The sequence below is a fragment of the Pomacea canaliculata genome, linkage group LG13 (assembly GCF_003073045.1).
Source record: "Pomacea canaliculata isolate SZHN2017 linkage group LG13, ASM307304v1, whole genome shotgun sequence".
NCBI lineage: Eukaryota > Metazoa > Mollusca > Gastropoda > Architaenioglossa > Ampullariidae > Pomacea > Pomacea canaliculata.
In genome coordinates, this window is record NC_037602.1 from 20,279,651 (window position 1) to 20,299,629 (window position 19,979).

General features: G+C 41.6%; 2 protein-coding genes across 2 annotated transcripts; both read left to right on the forward strand.

The window, feature by feature from the left end:
• The first annotated feature begins 10,866 nt into the window (after positions 1-10,866).
• Positions 10,867-11,781, forward strand: LOC112553593 (uncharacterized protein RP688-like). Its single transcript, XM_025220934.1, has one exon. The coding sequence runs from the start codon at positions 10,867-10,869 to the stop codon at positions 11,779-11,781; it is 915 nt and encodes a 304-aa protein (XP_025076719.1).
• A 1,493-nt stretch (positions 11,782-13,274) lies between these two features.
• Positions 13,275-19,302, forward strand: LOC112553637. The gene is made up of 3 exons (XM_025220994.1): positions 13,275-13,416; positions 16,942-17,097; positions 18,200-19,302. The coding sequence occupies exons 2-3, from the start codon at positions 16,947-16,949 to the stop codon at positions 18,808-18,810; spliced, it is 762 nt and encodes a 253-aa protein (XP_025076779.1). The 5' UTR covers positions 13,275-13,416; positions 16,942-16,946; the 3' UTR covers positions 18,811-19,302.
• Positions 19,303-19,979: the final 677 nt, after the last annotated feature.

Below are 19,979 nucleotides of genomic sequence, written 5' to 3' on the forward strand. Positions count from 1 at the left end.
CCCTCTCCAGTCACACCTCTCTTTTTATCAAAAACATCTAAAAGGCAGGCATTCAGCAAACGTCCATCATTCACACCCTTTCATTCGCACGTGCTCAGTCCTAGTCCTCTAGGTCCCTGACAGAAGGCCATGACCAGACAGTGCGGGGTGGGGGCTTGAGAACGACCGATGACTGCTGCTAATGGCATATTTATTGGACATATTTGAGAAGCTGAACGTTGTGAATACTTCTCTGCAAGGCAAAGACACCACCATATTACAAACAACTGACAAGATGAATGCTTTCGTCGAAAAAATTTCGTTGTGGACGCAAAAGATACGCCAAGAAAATATTTGTGATATGTTTCCGTGCTTGTGTAAGTGCAAGACTGACAACTTGAATCTTGATCAGGTGAAGAATGTAATTATTGCCCATCTAAACGGACTGCAAGAAAGGTTTCAGCATTATTTCGCTGAAAAAATTGATGTGACTAAATCCGATTGGATTCGTAATCCATTTCTGGCTGATCCTAGCACAAGCGGGTTGTCCACGCAAGAAGAAGAGCAGCTCATCGACCTTTCGAGTGACCAATCCCTGAAAATGGTCTTCCAAACAACACCAGTGCCAACATTCTGGATTAGTTTCACCGGTGCTTTCTGAGAAAGCAATGAAAGTTCTTCTGCCATTTTCAACTTCGTATATGTGTGAGCAAGGATTTTCAGCAGTGGCAGCACTGAAGTCTCAATACAGAAATCGTGTGGAGCCAGAGGCTGAGCTGCGAATAGCAGTGGGTACGAACATCGCACACAGGTTCGCTTCTCTATGCAACAGCAAGCAGGCTCAACCTTCTCATTAATCAAAGTGAGTGTCCAATAAAATAATATGTATTAGCACCGCAGAATTTGCTTTAGTAAAATTTCATTAACAGTTATACTTCTTGCAGATACGAACTTTGTTCTTCCGTTGTTGATTTCCTCGACGCGGCGTTCGAGGTTAGCTAAGGCTCCGCCCCCCTCTAGCTGGCTAAGGGGGGCGTGGACGTACCGGTGTTCGTCAGGGGGGGGGGGGCGTCACAAGTAAAAGGTTGAGAACCGCTGCCCTACACCTTAGCTTGGCGCCAAATCAGTCCGTTCCTCTTTGTTGTTCCAGGGAAGAGGACGGAAGTTCCCAAGGAGAAATTTCCACTAAAAATTCTAGCTTTCGTTAGTCGGGTGCGTCGTCTAGTCCTTTTACCTCGTGTTGTGTTCTTGTTTACCTATCCTATACGGGTAGAGTACCCTGACAATATCAATGTATCAAGCCGGTAGCTTGTCTGCTTATGTACTTCAGTAGGAGAGAGACATGGTCTCATTTTCGTTTCTATAGAGTGAGTCATGATGCACTGTTCTGCAACCTTTGTAAATGACAGATTAATTGAGAAGAAGAATGGAGGACAGTGGAAGTGGAAGTGAGAGGTAGATAGAGCAGTTGTAGTCCAGGAACATTCAAACACATATCCCGTGTGGGAAATGTCAAGTCCTGCTTCCAGTTCTAAATGTCACTAGTATGTAAATTTTTCAACATATTTGCACCAGAACCAGTCACATACTCCCAGGGCCGTGCTTAGGGGCAGGCGGACGAGGCATCTGCCTAGGGCCCCGCGCTTCAAGGGGCCCCGCGCTTTTGATTGATATGTGACTTTAGATCCCAACTAAAACCGTGTGATCGTGGCGTGAGGGCCCCGCACATGCCCTTTGCCTCGGGCCCCGCGGGGGCTAAGAACTGGCCTGGGGACAAGGTGTGCAGCTCACACAAACTATTCCCATGTTGATAGACACAGCTTGACTGCAAAGGTTCGACGGCCACAAACAAATCGCAAACGTCTCACTTTCGAAGAGGCGAACCATCTGTGATATCATTTGTTTTAAATCGGAGAGGGAATCAACACCACGATGCCCAAACAATAAGGAAAGTGGAGAAGAGAAGACAGAAGAAGAGGAGGATACATGGAAAGTGTGGACAGCGCTGGTGTGATTAACTCCCCATGGGGCTTTGAGGAACCGTGAAAAAATGGACAGAGCTGGTGGCAGGTCACGTTGGTCAACGAGCATGAAAGCTGGGGTCACATGACAGTGATTTGTCACTGGCCACTTACAAACTCAGCTTCATCTCCATGTTCCGGTGAGATGGTCGAGGAACTCGGGAAAATGTGCTTCTGGGAAGAGATGGAGATGAGAAATGATGTTACAAAACCAGATGCGTAGTAGAAATAGTAGGTTGCCATGAGAACGCTGCGGTAGGTAGAAGTGGTATTCGAATATTAACGTCTCTGTGGTAGGCCTGTAAGTCCAGATGTAACTGTGCTTTCAACATGATCATAGACTTACAAAATGGTGGAAGCAGCACACACACACACACCACAAACCCACTTATCTTTTTAGTCTTCTTTGTCCTCCTAGTGCCGCAACCATACCACCCCAGCGGATCCGGCAGTGAGTGAGTGAGTGAGTGAGTGAGTGAGCGAGCGAGTGAGTGAGTGAGCGAGCGAGTGAGCGAGTGAGTGAGTGACGTGAGTGAGCGAGCGAGCGACGCGAGCGAGCGAGCGAGTGAGTGAGTGAGTGAGGTGAGTGAGTGAGTGAGTGAGTGAGTGAGTGAGTGAGCGAGCGAGCGAGTGAGCGAGTGAGTGAGTGAGTGAGTGAGTGAGTGAGTGAGTGAGTGAGTGAGTGAGTGAGTGAGTGAGCGAGCGAGCGAGCGAGTGAGTGAGTGAGTGAGTGAGCGAGCGAGCGAGCGAGTGAGTGAGTGAGTGAGTGAGTGAGTGAGTGAGTGAGTTGAGCGAGCGAGCGAGCGAGCGAGCGAGTGAGCGAGTGAGCGAGCGAGTGAGTGAGTGAGTGAGTGAGTGAGCGAGTGAGCGAGTGAGTGAGTGAGTAGTGAGTGAGTGAGTGAGTGAGTGAGTGAGTGAGTGAGAGCGAGCGAGCGAGCGAGCGGGCGGGCGGGCGGCGGGTGGTGAGTGAGTGAGCGAGCGAGCGAGCGAGCTCATCTTTTTTTCATGAATGCATGGTCACTGCTGTCACGTGTCGCGTGCTGGCTCTGTCCCAGTCTAGAGCTAGAGGGGAGAGGGGGTTGCTGCGTCATTATAATCTGACGTCACTATAATCTGACGCATTTTGTTTTTTGACGAAAGGAGAGCGGTCACAGGGAGCAAGGGTGTGTGGGAAAAGAAATAAGATTGTGAGAAGGAAGCCATATTGAATTGTGAGGAATCTGTGGTGAGTACATTTGAGTAACTTTATCTGCGTGAAAATCCGTTTGTGAGAACGGATGTAACATCTCTCTAACACATTTCAGCTCATTTAAACTGGCAAGTGTACAAACTCTCTTTTGAGACAGACCACGCAAACAACACCAGAATAAACAAGCATCAACGAAAGCTGGTATTGCACGGAAGAATAATGTGGAAAGTAAAATGTACGTTAATATTGTATATATATATAAGGGCTTCTTCGCAAGTTTTTCTAATTTTGTAGTGGAATTATTCTCGGAAGAAAAGATAGTAAAACTTGTGATTTATGAGATTAGATTTTAAGTGCACTTTGTTTGTTTACCACGCTCGAATTATGAAGGATGTACTTGCTCAAATGTTGCTTGTGTGTCTGTGTGTGTGTCTGTGTAGACATAAATAAGCTTTGATGTGCATCGTCGTTGTCGTACACTTTGATCAGTTATTGTTTCATGCTGTCTTCCTAATAATCATGAAATGTTGTTCTCAAACATACTGCATAGATTACACTTTACTTTGCAACATTGATACAATAATGTTGCCTTTTTAAAGTAGTTTTAGTACCATTTAAACACCTTGAAAATACACAAGTACACACAGCTTGCTACACAACACCATTTAAACACCTTGAAAATACACAAGTACACACAGCTTGCTACACTAGACCATTCCACCGGCCGATTGTAGACCTCATTGTATCTGCTGACACAATAGCAAGTTACATGTTTCAGTTCCAATTCAACTCTCTTGTTTTCACAGACTGATATTTTGTTCTTACTGGATATGAAGTCACCGATTTATATTTACTGATACAAACTAAAATTATTATTGCAGTTGAACCTTCAAAAGCGTGGGTTTTGAACAAAGCAAGTCCAGTTATGCTCGGATTTCAACCTTAAATTCCAGTCCTCAGCGCCACCTGTCGACTTTCTCTGCCTGTGTCTTCTTTGGTGAAAAGCAGTGTGCGTGGTATTTTGTGGGAGGACAAGGGAATTCCTTCGTGTGACTTGTGCTTCCATCTCATCACAGTCCAACTCATCATACCAGTGGTCCGAAAGTCTGCTCTTGTTTATCAATTCGTATTGCGCTTCGCGGAAAAATGAAGATCACCGCAAAGAAATTGTCTACATTCATTTAGAATCATTCAAGGTTCAAGCTATTTTTAGTTCTGGCGGCTTTAATTACAGTAGAGACTTTTACTCTTCTGTACACACTGTACCGCTACGATAACAGTACGACACTGTGAAATCTTAATTAAACTTATCACTCAGGTTAACACTCTGATTGATAACACATCGTACTACACACTTATTACATTCAAAACTCCAAATAAGAAATTGGATAAAAGCCTCAAACAATTGCAGCCCACAGTGTCACAACAGGATGTGTACATTATGCAGGAAATCGTCGCAACTTTCTCTATAGTGATGACTAAGGCGTCCTTGACCTTTTTCCTCTACAGTGGCAGCCTTCTAGGCTCGTGGCGCCACCATGGCCTGATGCCCTGGGATGATGACTTGGATGTTGTTGTCCCGTCATGGCAGAGGGATGACGTGGCTCACGTGTCGAATGGCCTCAAGCCGCACTATCTTCTTGATGCCACGCGAAGAGTCAGATGAAAGTTCTTCTCCACTTGGTCTCATGCTATCAGTAGGTTCTCTTGGAAATGGCCGTTCATGGACATCATATTTTATGAGGAGAACAGAACCCACATTTGGGAAAGTCTTCAAAGACTTCATCTTTAACAAAGAAGACGTATTTCCATTGTCTGAGCGTCCTTTCATGGACATGATGCTGCCTGCCCCGAGAAACACAAAAGCCGTACTGTCCACCACCTACAACGTTAGCGTGTGTACATCGGGGAGGTACGACCACCGTGAAGAGATGATTAGGAGCAAACAGAAGTCAGTGCCGTGTGAACAGCTGCAGCAAGTCTTTCCTTTTGTCAGGCGCCAGGCTGCAGTAGGCGCCATGGAGGTTGTAACGAGAGTCTTCGTCTTAAATGGAAATGTGTTTGGCGTGGGTGGTGCTGAGCGGTGTGCAGTGCTAAGGTGGACTCTCTTGCCAGTTACTTTTGTTAAACCTTGAATGTTTTTAATTACTTGTTCTCGGGATGTTTTGCTAGCTTTAGATGCAAGAATTATAACTTAATTAACAGGGTAGTATCCCCTGTACCTTTCACTTGTTTAATACGCTCGCGTTATCTTGTAATCAAGGATCTACCCTGTTGACATGTGCAATAAAGTGGGTGAGATCTGATTATTGTAAAGAGAAAATGCTTCTCATGCTCCAAATGCCACAAGTACTTCACTTTTAGATTTTAAGTTGCATGAGATGACAAAAATCTCGTTCACTCAAAGATTAAACTTTTATTTCTTATATATGACAAAGTTAGTCATATATCATTCAAGCATTCATGCAGACTAACACACTCACATACATATGTAAATTTTTAAAAAATAGTTTATGACATTTTTTCACACACATACCAATCCTCATGCCTAATACCTAGCAATGCTGGCATGCTAATACCTAGCTTGTGATCTACTTGTAAACGTGTGCAGTATCTTGTACCTGTATGAACACAATGACAAGCAATCAGAAGTTTGTAGCCCATGCACATCCTGTAGTCTTCTTCTTCTTGTTCCTATTCGCCCCCAGTGGAGCACAGGGCCGACACCACACCCCGCCATCGGACCCAGTGCTGGGCGTTCCTTTCCAGTTGGGTCCATGTCCTGCCAGCTGTCTCTGCCTCTCTGTGGACCGATCTCCTTAACGTCTGTCTTGTCTCCCAACCTTGCGCCTTCCTGTGGGTTCCAGCCCAGAGCTTGTCTTGTTAAATTGTCGGCTGGCTTTCGTCAGGTGTGACCATATAGACGAAAGAATTACCACCATTCCATTTTACTAAATATGCTTCGATTTTCTTTCACAGCAAAGAAGGCGTGAAAAGGCATTAGCACATACAAAAACATGAGGCAGTCAATAATAAATCTGGAATCATTGTTGTGTTGCAGAAAAAAAGCTATATGAGCAATAGCATATACAATATACATATAACACAATATACATATACCACATAACTCTTCTGTTTTTATTTGTTGAGGTAAGTGTTGACTGTTTAAACTTTCTATATACTTTTTGCACTACCAGTGTGCGTGAACCATAAAATCTGATTTGAACAATCAATATTGCCTTTCAATATCTTTACAAATAATTAAAAATACCTTGTGAAAATTTTAAAATTTTCACGCCATTCTCTCACCGTTTGTCTTCTTCGACGACTGGCGATGAAATAATCAAACTCAGCTACAGTGGTTCAGTGAACCTTTCGCTTACTCATGCACTCTTCCGTAAAACATAGTCCATGCGTCCTCACGAGCATTTATAAAAGGGCGACAATCCCTGTCTCCCAAAACTGATAAGGGGGATAAACGCCCGTTCGTAACAAACATAGCTGGCAGTGTACTTCACACTGTCGGGACTGCAAACCCTCTGTGGGAGAACCCATTAAACTAAATTTTATAAATGATAAGGAGCGGTTTGCTCGGTGTATCATTCAGGACGAACTATAAATATACACTGCTGTGAAGAATGATACGGGTAGAGTACCCTGAGAATATCAATGTATCAAGCCGGTAGGTGGTCTGCCTATCTACTTACCTCTGTAGAATGAAGACATGGCGTCATTATCGCTTTTATAGAGTGAGACAGGCTGCACTGTTCTGCAACCTTTGTAGATGAGAGATTAATTGAGAAGAAGCATGGAGGTCAGTGGAAGTGAGAGGTAGATCGAGCAGTTGTAGTCCAGGAACATTCAAACACATATCCCGTGTGGGGAATGTTAAGTGCTGCTTCCAGTTCTAAATGTCACTAGTATGTAATGTTTCCAACATATTTACACCAGAACCAGTCACATACTCCACAAAATGTCAACTACAAACCCACGGATGAGAGTCTGATTAAAACACTCGCTCAAAGTTTGAACGACTTCTGAAAGAATGTTGCTGTAATAAACACAAATCTCAATATTTTATTCAAAACTGAAACAAAACAGCCTTGACTGAAGTTCTGCCTAAACGACAGTTGCATGTCCTATAGCATTGAGAGTGGTTCACTGGGGACATGCGAAGCAAACGGTGGACAGGTAAGAGAGTATAGAGTGAGGGAGAGATAGAAACAGAGAAAGAAAAAGAGAACAAGAGAAAAACTGAAATGATTACTTTGACTTTAAATTTTTTGGAAAAGCATTCCGAATCCATCAAGACCTGTAGACTGTCCTCTGGCTGATACTTCTGACCCCGCACAGTCAGGTAACAACATGACAAAGGGTGAACTTGCACAGGCGGGAACACAGGTGTGGTGAGGGATGAAAGGCAAGTGTGGAGACTTTTCGGGGGAATAATAATAATAATAATAATAATAATAATAATAATAATAAAGACATTTTAATTTTTGCCCATGTTTTCGACATTAAAAAAATTCTTCCAAGTGTCTTTTGTAACATGTTCCAGTTTACGAGAAAAGTTCGGATTTTCAAAATTGAATTTATGAGTCACACCAACAGATGGCACAAACATAACAACAGCTCATGCATTTCGCATTGAAATCAAAGCCAGCTGCCGGCAAGGTTCGCTTTCTCTCTCAGCCATGGAAGTGATGCTCGTGTTTACTTTCACCACGCACTTGTATAACTGGATTGCTGGCAGACGATTTTTTTCAGTTAACTATTAAAACGAGGCATGAGACGACAAGGCTTCCGATTTATTCACATTCTTTATTTAGGCTCGCAGACAAACAACAATTCACTTATACACATCCATGCTTTTACAGTGAGGTTTTCATATTCTCTCTCCCTTCATCTCCCTTCTCCTCTTCTTCATTCACGTCTACTCTGTCCTTCAAAATGGTCGACTTGCTACTTGCTTGTCACCCAGTAAAACTTTGCACCCAAACAGCATCATCGTTCTGAAAAAAATAGTTCATTTGCCTCACAGTTTATATCGACTGCTAGCATCCAGCACTTGACTCATGACACACAGTACAACACAGTATTAGTACCGAGCACAGTTCCTACTATACAAATACTGTGTGTAGTGGGATGTAGATATAACTGTGTACAGTCCCTACTATACAAATACTGTGTGTAGTGGGATGTAGATATAACTGTCTACAATCACATACATATTCCACATACTGTTAAGTGTAGACAAGGAGTAGGCAGTCTCTCAGAAGTACATAATGTGAAATGTAGACAAGTTGTAACTACAGGTAATTGTAGATTGTAAGTACTTGTAGACAAACACTCGCTGGTGGACAAGTAATACGAGCAGTTGATTTGTGAAGACGAGCTGAATGCTGGTTTCCAGAAAACTGTTACCATAGTGATCAAATACTTACTGAAGCAGTTAGTGAACATTCATAACTGAAATAGTTTACTTCAACCCATTACACTAACTGTAAGTTTGATGGTCTTTTATGCACAGACTGTGGAAAAGAGCTGAAACAATTAAACAAAATCTGTCTTCACATTCGATAAACACAGTCCCCCCTCCACAGGTTTGTTCACACAGTCAAGTGGACACTTGCTCACATCCGGGATCTGTATGAACGCACACGTTTGATGCGCTGATAAAAGAATAAATAGTTGTGAATCAGATGCTGTTTATTACCATATAAATATTTGTATAGAACATATCCATAACAAAAAGTATAATGTGTTTTCTTGTCTTCCTCTGTCACACTTGCTTGATTGTAACATGTAACTACTTATGAAGTGAAACACACTTTACACATGTATGTATGAGAGATGTACTAGGGGAAGGGGTGTCTATGTTGTCCTTCCATTAGTTTTATACTGGGAGTTTTGAGTCACTTTTATATGAAGGTGTAGACAGAAATGCTTTTTTCCGAATAAAACTATTTATCAAAAACAAACAAACAAACAAACAAACAAACAAACAAACAAACAAAGAAAAAAAACATTATTCTAATTCCAACATTCAATATTTCACAGTGTAATATCACAATTTAGGTTCTCCAGGATTAAGAACAGATAATCAATTACAATTACAGTAACAATTCTTTATTTACGAGGGGAAAATAAGCAACTGAGCGCTTTTTTCCATTTAGCCCTCGCCCTTTACAGGAAACGAAATTAACTAAATAAATGAATTAATTAAGCATTATAGAAAAACAAATTGAATAAACATAAGGAAGGGAAGATATTTACAAGGTCTTTGGAGGCCTTATCTTGTAAGTGTTTTAACAGATGGCGTCGAAAGCAGTTCAGGGAGTAGCAAGGTAACACCAAGCATAGCCATCGGTAGCTTCAGAACAATACATTTGAGAGAAAACATTTACAATATTAACTTCAGGATATAAAACACTTGAACAACTGCGTGCAAGGAGAACAGAAATGTAATTTACTTTAGTTCAGGTTGTTAGGTAGCTGAGTTGATTCTTGCAAGGTGAGGCTCATCTAGTGACCATGCCATAATCTATAGCTGCATAAATTATGTTAATGTATTTATTTTAGTTAGATTTTTCTACTTTTTCTAGTTTTCCAGTTGTTGCTAGCCTGACTATACAACTGTGTAACTGTTTGCACAGGTTGTGAACTGAGTCTTTATCCCGGAGAGCAAGTCTCTGGAATGGCTGATGTAATTTTAAAATATTTTTACTGTTTCTTTTTTTTTTATCATTCCTTTCAGTTATGGGCGCGAGCCTACACTGAATAAAGAAGTTGACTCTCTCCCTCCAAGTGAGTTCATCTCTCTTTTAAATGACTGCATGGTGACTGTTGTCACGTGTCGCGTGCTGGCTCTGTCCGAGCTCTAGAGCTAGAGGGGAGGAGGGGGTTGCTGCGTCATTATAATCTGACGTCACAATAATCTGACGTAATTTTGTTTTTTGACGTTTTTGGCGAGAAAAAGATTTAAAAAAAGGGAAAGGAGAGCGGTCACCAGTGAGCAAGGTTAGGTAGGAAAAGAAATAAGATTGTGAGAAGGAAGCCATATTGAACCGTGAGGAATCTGTGGTGAGTACATTTGAGTAACATTTATCTGCGTGAAAATCCGTTCTGAGAATGGAGTAACATCTATCTAACACATTTTCAGCTTCTTTAAACTTGGCAAATGTGGAAAGTAAAATGTACGTTAATATTGTATATATATATTAGGGCTTCTACGCAAGTGTTTCTAATTTTGTAGTGGAATTATTCTCGGAAGGAAAGATAGTAAAACTTGTGATTTATGAGATAAGATTTAAAGTGCATTTTGTTTGTTTACGACGCACGAATATATTTACTGATATAACTAAAATTATTATTGCAGTTGACCCTTCAAAAGCGTCTTTGAACTGACAAGTCCAGTTATGCGCGGATTTCAACCTTAAATTCCAATCTCAGCGCCACCTGTCGACTTTCTCTGCCTGTGTCTTCTTTTGGTGAAAAGCAGTGTGCGTGGTATTTTGTGTGAGGACAAGGGAATTCCTTCGTGTGACTTGTGCTTCCATCTCATCACAACTCATCATACCAGTGGTCCGAAAGTCTGCTCTTGTTTATCAATTCGTATTTCACTTCCTTCTGAAAATGAAGATTACTTCACAAAAATTGTGTACTTCATTTAGAATCATGTCAAGGTTCAAGCCATTTTCAGCTCTGGCGGCTATGATTACAGGGATTTTTGGTCTTCTGTATACACTGTACTTCTCACGGTCACAGTACGACACTGCAAACTTAATGAAACTTATCACTCAGGTTAACAGTCTGACTGATAACACATCGTACTACACACATATTACATTCAAAACTCATAAAGTGAAATTGGATAAAAGCCTCAAACTATTCCAGCCCACAGTGTCACAACAGGATGTGTACATTATGCAGGAAATCGTCGCAACTTTCTCCATAGTGATGACTGAGGCGTCCTTGACCTTTTTCCTCTACAGTGGAAGTCTGCTGGGGTCGTGGCGCCACCACGGCCTGATGCCCTGGGATGATGACTTGGATGTTGTTGTCCCGTCATGGCAGAGGGATGCCGTGAAACAAGTGTTGAATGGCCTCAAGCCGCACTTTCTTCTTGATGTCAAACAAGGAGTCAGATGGAAGTTCTTCTCCGCTCGGTCTCATTCTATCACTAGGGTCACTTGGAAATGGCCGTTCCTGGACATCTCATTCTACGTGGAGAACAGAACCCACATGTGGGACCAAGACCTATTCTCCAGAGACTTCATCTTTAACAAAGAAGACGTATTTCCATTGTCTGAGCGTCCGTTCATGGACATGATGCTTCCTGCCCCGAGAAACACAAAAGCCGTACTGTCCACCACCTACAACGTTAGCGAGTGTGCATCGGGGTGGTTCAACCACCGTGAAGAGTACAGAATTACCGGCGAACTCAAGTCAGTGCCGTGTGAACAGCTGCAGCAAGTCTTTCCGTTTGTCAGGCGCCAGGCTGCAGTAGGCGGCCATGGAGGTTGTAGAGAGAGTCTCGTCTTAAATGGAAATGTGTTGGCGTGGGTGGTGCTGAGCGGTGTGCAGTGCTAAGGTGGACTCTCTTGCCAGTTACTTTTGTTAAACCTTGAATGTTATTATTTTCACCTGTTTAGCATGACTCAACGGCAGGAACAGATTGCATTATACAAAATCTCTTCTAGCGCATTTCCTTGACTACGAAACCTCATGTCTCCTTTGGTTTTGTGTGTTTATGTAAAAGGAAAAAGCAAGTCAAATGGTAAGATGGCCTTAAATACTGACCTTTTGAATCATCTCTGATATACAAGGAGGCTAAAAGGAGAGCAAAAGAGCAAGGAGAATATGTAGCCTCAAACACAATCCACTGCTTTCTTAACATCACCCTTTTCAGCAGAGCTTGAATAATGGTTTCAGTACATGTATCAGAAAATGTTATTTAATCAAATAGATAATCAAATGACGACTATAACAATAGAGTGAGTATTCAGAGAATGTTTCACAAGTTCTCTATTGTAACTATTGTCTCAAGGAACATCTGCGGAGTCTGGACATTGCTTCATAGCTAAGTTCAGTCCTTTGCCCCTTGAGTTACCGGGGACAACGACTTGCCCTTGCACACTAGCACTGATCCAAATTTCATGCTGGTTAGTTTGCATTTGTATTTTTATTACTGAAACGATAACGAAAAAATGTCTAAATGGAAGCTTGTCAAAACAGCAAATGAAAAATGTACAAAAATACCTGTATTGTAATTTAACAACCGCAAGCTTTTCAGTAATTTGTTCCCTGAGTACAAGTGTTCCTTGATTCCAGTTAACCAGAAGGCCAGGCTTTAAATATTTAGCTGATCTGTTTAATAATAAGTAATAATAAATGATAATTTATAAAGCATGATATCTCAGCTAAAGGCGGACTCATTGCGCTGAACAAGATCCCAAAATAATCACAAAGATGAAAGTCACTTGAAACCATTCCACCCTGTCTCACGAGGTTTTGTTTTTCACGGATTGTTTTCAAGTGAAGGACAGAGAGGTTGAATAAAGGTGTCGGTGAATAGACAAAGGTGTTTCCGGAGTTTCTGAGAAATTGTCTACTCGCTCCTTACTAGCTTTACTGTTTGTTACAAATATTGGTTACTGGTGTCATACAAATGTGGCAATCTTGTTTCATACAAAGTCTTTGGTTTTATGTTCTTTACGAGATCCGGGGCAGCCTCCCTAAGCACGTGCTTTCAGATGCTTTCATTGTCCTTTCCAGTTCGCTGAGCAGAGTTCACGCGTCACATCCGTAGAGCAGGATCGGTACTAATGAATTTTATGACACGCTTGACAGCCCAAATCTGTCTTCTACGCACAAAATAATATTGGTTAAAGCATTTACTGCTCCCCTAGAAACATTTATAAAAGAAGAAAACTCAACTTGCTTTCCTCTAAAGCTTAATCGTCGGTATGAAGTTGCGCCATTTTGAAATTGGAAACGAAAATTAGTAATAAATACCGTTAAGTGCTCGACTTCAATGACAGGGCAAAGAGGCAGCGAATGAGAAAGCAGTAAAGTAGGTCTGTGGTCCAAGTAAGGGCAAGTCGCTCTCCCTCACATCAAACCTTCCGAGCCTCACCGCGTCCTGTGCAACACGCTGCTGGACATTTTGTCAACAGACAAAAGACATCAACAGCGAAGAACTGTGGCAAGCACATTTCAAAAATTGTGAGTACCACAGAATAGCTCACTGTTTCTGGTTAATGGAATACAATGACGAGGTATATAGTAGATGTTTATATTTCCGAAACAATTCGGACCAGGATCGGGAAAGATACTTGTTCAGGGGGAATAGAGGTTAACGAATGTGTGCCATGGCGGGAACTTTTTGTCTCCCGCAATTTTAATTAGTTTTTTTCTCTCTTTGTCTATTTGTATATGTGTGAGTGAAAGTGTTTGGGAACAAGTAAAAGCAAGAACGAAACGCAGTTCACTTGTTTACAATAGTTTGAGATTCTCCACGCGTAGGAAAACTTGGACTGCAACGGCAAAGGCGAACCTCTAGGCTCACTACTTGTAAGAAAATGATTGAGATTGAAAGAAAACAAGAAAAAGTTGGTTTTTTAAGACATCAGTCCTGAATCATGTCACGTTCCCGTCACTTCAATCTCAGTCGCTTTCTCACAAGGGGTGAGCCTAGAGGGCGCCTCTGTCATTGCAGTACAAGTTTTCTCGACATGTTCTGCGCATACGTGATTGAAATCAGATACTTTGGTGTGACATAACACAGTGTGTGATCACCTACTGCTACTTTGTACTTAGGTTTCTTCAAGGGATTGATACTTCTATTTAGTATCTCAGTATAATTCAGCCGGCACACACACACGCTCCCTCAAATCGCTTAGTGAGTAAACGGACGCAATTAAAGAGAAGAACAGAAGGCAGTAGATTCGATGGCGATTTGCGGGCCATTGGAAGACAATGTGAGCCTGTAGAAAACAGAACAGTACTGTCTAGAGTTGCTTAGTCATCAGCAAAACCCCGTCTGCCACGTTACTGCACACCTGGCCTCTCCAAGGCTTCCCCCACAATACTCACCCATCGCGAACAACAAATCAACACATTCAAATTACAACTCTGTAACAACAAAGATTAACATCTATATCCCCAATCCTCCTACACACACACACACACTTCGCAGCCACTTTCGATTGCACATTTTACACATCTGCATACTGGTCAGGTAGCCATCAGCAAGGAAAAACGGCGACAGGAATTGTCGTAGCAAGTCAGCTGTTCGTGATGCGTGTTGGTTCTGTCGTACACACAGAACACGAGAAGGAATACTGGTTTCTAGGGTCCGTCCCGTGCACCCAGCTATGGACTACACCAGCACTAAAGCTCTTTTATACCTCTTCTCAATGAATCCCTCATACTATTTATACTGTGCGGCGAAAGTTCCAGAAACTGTCTCCCCATTTTCCCACATTCTAATTACGTGGGTCCAATCAGCAATGACCTGCTGACCTTGCTAGAAGTGCGCCCCAGACCAAGAGGCCCCGTAGTCACCTGCAATGACAAACCGGGGATCGATAGCCCTAGAGGTCATCTGTCCATTAACCTCTACAAAAATAAACAACCCGTCGCTCCACCATCCGGCCACCTCGTCCAGCCTCCGTACCTCTACCTGTGCTGAGCCAGCATGCGACACGTGACACCTGTGACCTGGTCAGTTCGACCTTTCACAGAGTAAAATGAAACTCCCTTAATGTCATAACTCACATTTTCTTTTCATTTCCTTTAAAAGTTTTGTACTCTATGGACCTTTTGATTTTCAGCGTGCAAGAGCAATTGTGTAAAAGTTTGATAGCGAAAGCAAGATCACTCACAGCCACACGTCCAAACGCTAGAATATTCTAGAGCTGTAGAGATAATCAAGAGTCACTGAGCTCGAAAAAAAGATCAAAGGGCATCAAAAGAGTAATAAACATTGTGATGATGCCGCTGACAGGTACATTGTACATCATGACATTAAACACATTGGAACCAGCGCAACCCAAGAAAGTGTTGTGTAGTGTTGTGTAGTGTTGTGTAGTGTTGTGTAGTTGTGTAGTGTTGTAGTGTTGTGTAGTGTTGTGTAGTATTGTGTAGTATGTGTAGTGTGTAGTGTTGTGTAGTGTTGTGTAGTGTTGTGTAGTTTGTGTAGTATTGTGTAGTTGTTGTGTAGTGTTGTGTGTGTTGTAGTGTTGTGTAGTATTGTGTGTGTAGTATTGTGTAGTGTGTGTGTGTGTATGTGTGTGTTGTAGTGTTGTGTAGTGTTGTGTAGTGTTGTGTAGTGTTGTGTAGTGTTGTGTAGTGTTGTGTAGTGTAGTTTGTGTAGTGTTGTGTAGTGTTGTGTAGTGTTGTGTAGTGTTGTGTAGTGTTGTGTAGTGTTGTGTAATATTGTGTAGTGTAGTGTTGTGTAGTGTTGTGTGTAGTGTGTATTGTAGTATTGTGTAGTTGTTGTGTTAGTGTGTAGTGTTGTGTAGTGTTGTGTTAGTGTTGTGTATTTGTGTAGTGTTGTGTGTGTTGTGTAGTATTGTAGTGTAGTATTGTGTAGTGTGTGTGTTTGTGTAGTTTGTGTAGTATTGTGTAGTGTTGTGTAGTTTGTGTAGTATTGTGTAGTGTTGCTGTTGTGTAGTATTGTGTAGTGTTGTGTGTAGTGTGTGTAGTATTGTGTAGTGTGTGTAGTGTTGTGTAGTGTTGTGTAGTATTGTGTAGTGTGTGTGTAGTGTTGTGTAATATTGTGTAGTGTAGTGTGTAGTTTGTGTAGTATTGTGTAGTGTTGTGTAATATGTGTAGTGTTGTGTAGTGTTGTGTAGTGTTGTGTAGTGTTGTGTAGTGTTGTGTAATATTGTGTAGTGTAGTGTTGTGTAGTGTTGTGTAGTGGTGTGTAGTATTGTGTAGTGTTGTGTAATATTGTGTAGTGTAGTGTTGTGTAGTGTTGTGTAGTATTGTGTAGTGTTGTGTGTTATGTGTAGTGTTGTGTTGTTGTAGTATGTATGTGTAGTGTTGTGTAGTGTTGTGTAGTGTTGTGTAGTGTTGTGTAGTATAAGTGTTGTGTAGTGTTTGTGTAGTGTTGCTGTAATATTGTGTTGTGTAGTGTTTGTTGTGTAGTGTTGTGTAGTATTGTGTGTGTGTGTGTGTGTAGTGTTGTCTAGTGTTGTATGTAGTGTTGTGTAATATTGTGTGTGTTGTAGTATTGTGTAGTATTGTGTTGTTGTGTAGTGTGTGTAGTGTGTTAGTGTTGTGTAGTGTAGTGTTTGTGTAGTGTTGTGTAGTGTTGTGTAGTGTTGTGTAGTGTAGTGTAGTATTGTGTTAGTGTTGTGTAGTATTGTTGTGTGTAGTGTTGGTGTAGTATTGTGTAGTGTAGTGTGTAGTGTTTGTGTAGTGTGTGTGTAGTGTTGTGTTAGTGTTGTGTAGTGTTGTTGTAGTGTTGTGTGTATGTGTGTGTTGTGTAGTTTGTGTTGTAGTATTGTGTAGGTTGTGTAGTGTTGTGTAGTGTTGTGTAGTGTTGTGTTGTGTTGTGTAGTGTTGTGTAGTATTGTGTAATATTATGTATCATGGTTTACTCTGTGGTTGTAGAGGCCAGCGCAAAGAGAATTTTGAATTCTGCGAAGCTAGACTTCATAGACGACTGAAACGATCGTCTATAATCCAAACCTAGAAAAAAATAAAACTTTCGTCTTCAGTCTTTATTTTGAATTGTTCTAGTCACCATGTCGGACAATATGTGCAAAGAAGATCTTAAGCTGATGGCTCGTCAACTCCAAGAAGAACTCGGGCCGATCATTGTTGACCTACGAAAACACCACATCAATGTCAACATTTCCAAGGTCACTGGTACATCAACAGCCATTGTTGGAGGAAGTATGTTAAAAGTATATCTTGGAATATATATATATATGTGTGTTTGTTTGTTTGTTCGTAACTCTGTGTGTGTATATTTGTAAATGTGTGTACTTGTATTGCTGCCCCTCCAGACACTTTGCTTTTTATTGTAAATTTAAACATTCATGTTTTCTTGTTGTCATACTGTTGATGCTTTTGACAAAATGTTCTACTCCCCCTACCCTATCAGGTGCACGAGGGTTACATCAACTGTCTCCTTGACATCTACGTTAGGCTTCAGGTGCACGCCAGCGTTGCTTTAAAGTCAATTGAGTATTACCACTACTATTCATAATAATAATAAATACAAAATTTTGTAAAGCGCATACTCACACTCCTAAGGAGCATGCTGTTAGCCCTTAAGAACAAGAACGAAACATGGACAGCATACGATCAGGGATAGGAAAACAAATAGCATATGAACTATAAAAGAATAAACAACCACACTAAACGAAGAATAAAATCAAATACAGAAAACACAAAGAGGAACTAAATAACAAGAACAAGAGCTGAGAGTAACATGATATTGCAAAAGGAAGAGTGTGACAAGGGACTAGCATTATGGGAAAGGTTGTGAGGAGCAATGTTTGTGGAAGAGGTGTGATTTCAGTGCACGTGTAAAAGATTCAATAGTGGGCAGGTGGCGGGTATTAAAAGGGAGAGAATTCCCCTCTACTTATAATTCTAAACTCAGCAGAAGACAATTATGTCAAAAATACGAATGTAAAAGCAACAAATTTTTAAAAAGAAGGATTCAGATAAAGATTAATTAAACTGAGTTAATTAATACTCAACGTCAGGCTCGCCAGTTGTAACTGTTGATACTCTTCTTAACATAGTTCTTATGATTCCATTAGAACTTTTAACCATACCGTTTGTTTGAGGATGGTAGAGTCTGCTAAAATATATTTTAAATTGCTTATTTGACTAATGAACTAAAGTTTTTGGTAAGGAGACATTTCGTCACCATCGTGCCTTGCGATTTTTTACACGAGTGTTTTCATGCTCCTGGGTTTTCCGATTTTAGCTGTTACGAGTTTTTTCTTATTTCTTTGTGCTTTATTTTTGTGTTTGTGGACAGTCGTTGCAGTCGCATGTGGCATTGCCGCCATTTTTACCTTCGGTGCTACTTTACCCTTTGCCATCGCCGGGGCCGTGGTGTCTGGTGTCGGAGGCGGAGTGTCCGCGGGGGCATCAGTGACAGAGTTCGGCATCGAGCGCAAAAAGAACGTTTGGGACCTAGGAAAGAAGTGTCAAAATTTCTTTGAGCAGGTAGTACAAACATATTCCATCTCTGCACAGAAAAAACAAGAATGGAGCAGGTGGCTGGACGGCAAGACGTCAGACATAGTCATTCGTGTGGCTCGCATCGCCACCTCATCAGCCTCAGGTGCCACGGGGGTGGTAAACGGAATACGAACCATAATCCGGGCCGGTGATGCTGCTGAGACCGTCTTAGAAGCGGGAAAAGTAGCGATGAGGGCAGCTAGTACTGTCGGCAAAGTTCTCATTGCACTAAACGCAGTGACCATTGTTTTTGACATCATCGACTTGGGATTCTCCGGCTACCGACTGCACAAACGTCTGGGTTCGCCGGCCAGCGAGAAATTTGAAAGATACGTCATCCTCTGCCAGTTGGTCATGGAGGACGAAGAGGACACGCTGTTGCAGCTTGGAGCCGAGTCGCAGTAACATACATCAGACTCCCATACATCACTGTACTGAACACTGGACACATTTTGTCACCTCACCAACTGTTAGTCTATTAACGAATGTAAACAAAAAGAATAAACTTCTAATGTACACAGAGTCAAAGTAAATTTTTAAAATTTGAAATATTGAATACTCTTAAAGTACTTTAAATACAGTTCTTACACATTTCCACTGTATTGGACATCTGTAAAAGGTTTGTTCTTTCCCCTTGAACCTTTAGGCAGTCAGTAAACCAACCACTATGGCTCTCCTAGATAGGAAATGATCTCCATTTTTCACCAACAGAACCGTTCATTTTAGATTCTGAACTTGATAAAGGCATGCGACATAAGTATGTTAGAGATAATGTACTCTTTCTTACTAATACCATCTTTACTTGTTGACAAGTAGCTTCAGTGTGCATCTACTACTACATTCCTTGTTTGATTTCATCATATAGTGTTTACTATACTACAATCGACAATAAAACAAAAAGAAAACAGGGTCTTTGAATGTCACTCAGTGAGTTAGGAGAGAGACAGAGAGAACAAACCTTGAAAATGAAGCTCAGACGCGTGCATGTTAGTACAGTCAGCAAGTCCCTGTGTACCTCCAGAGTATGGGACAGGAGGGGAGCACAAGGGGTGTGTGACTACCCTTTGTACGACTAGAGTATGCAGAGACTGGTCGTTAGAGAGCTCTAGAGGATATCATATATTGTAGAGTTTCTGTTCTCGTCAGAACGCAGTGTTGACGTTGGGTGTTGACAACATTTATGGTGTTGTGTACCGTCAAGTCCTGAGCCCAAGACGAGAGACAAAATAACATGAGTTGGGCAGCCTCGGGCAATCGTTCTGCCGTTTGTCGCAAGAAAGTGCAGTTGGCAAGTGTGTGTTGGCACAACCCTTTGTGTTTTCACACACATGCACAAATGCCCGCACGCGAACACACACTGTTCTCTGTTTTTCTTTTAATTTTGACATTAGTCGTATGTCAGTATGTTACAGTGTTTTCTGTTACGACAAACGTTTTGTGTTTTTAGCACTGAAGAGAAAGCAAAGGTTGCTCAAGCTTCTATCTACTAATATTCCTGTTGTGTGTCATACACATCCTTCCTAGAGATGATAAAAAAAAAATTCCTCCGTGAATTAAAGTCAAACGAGTGTTTT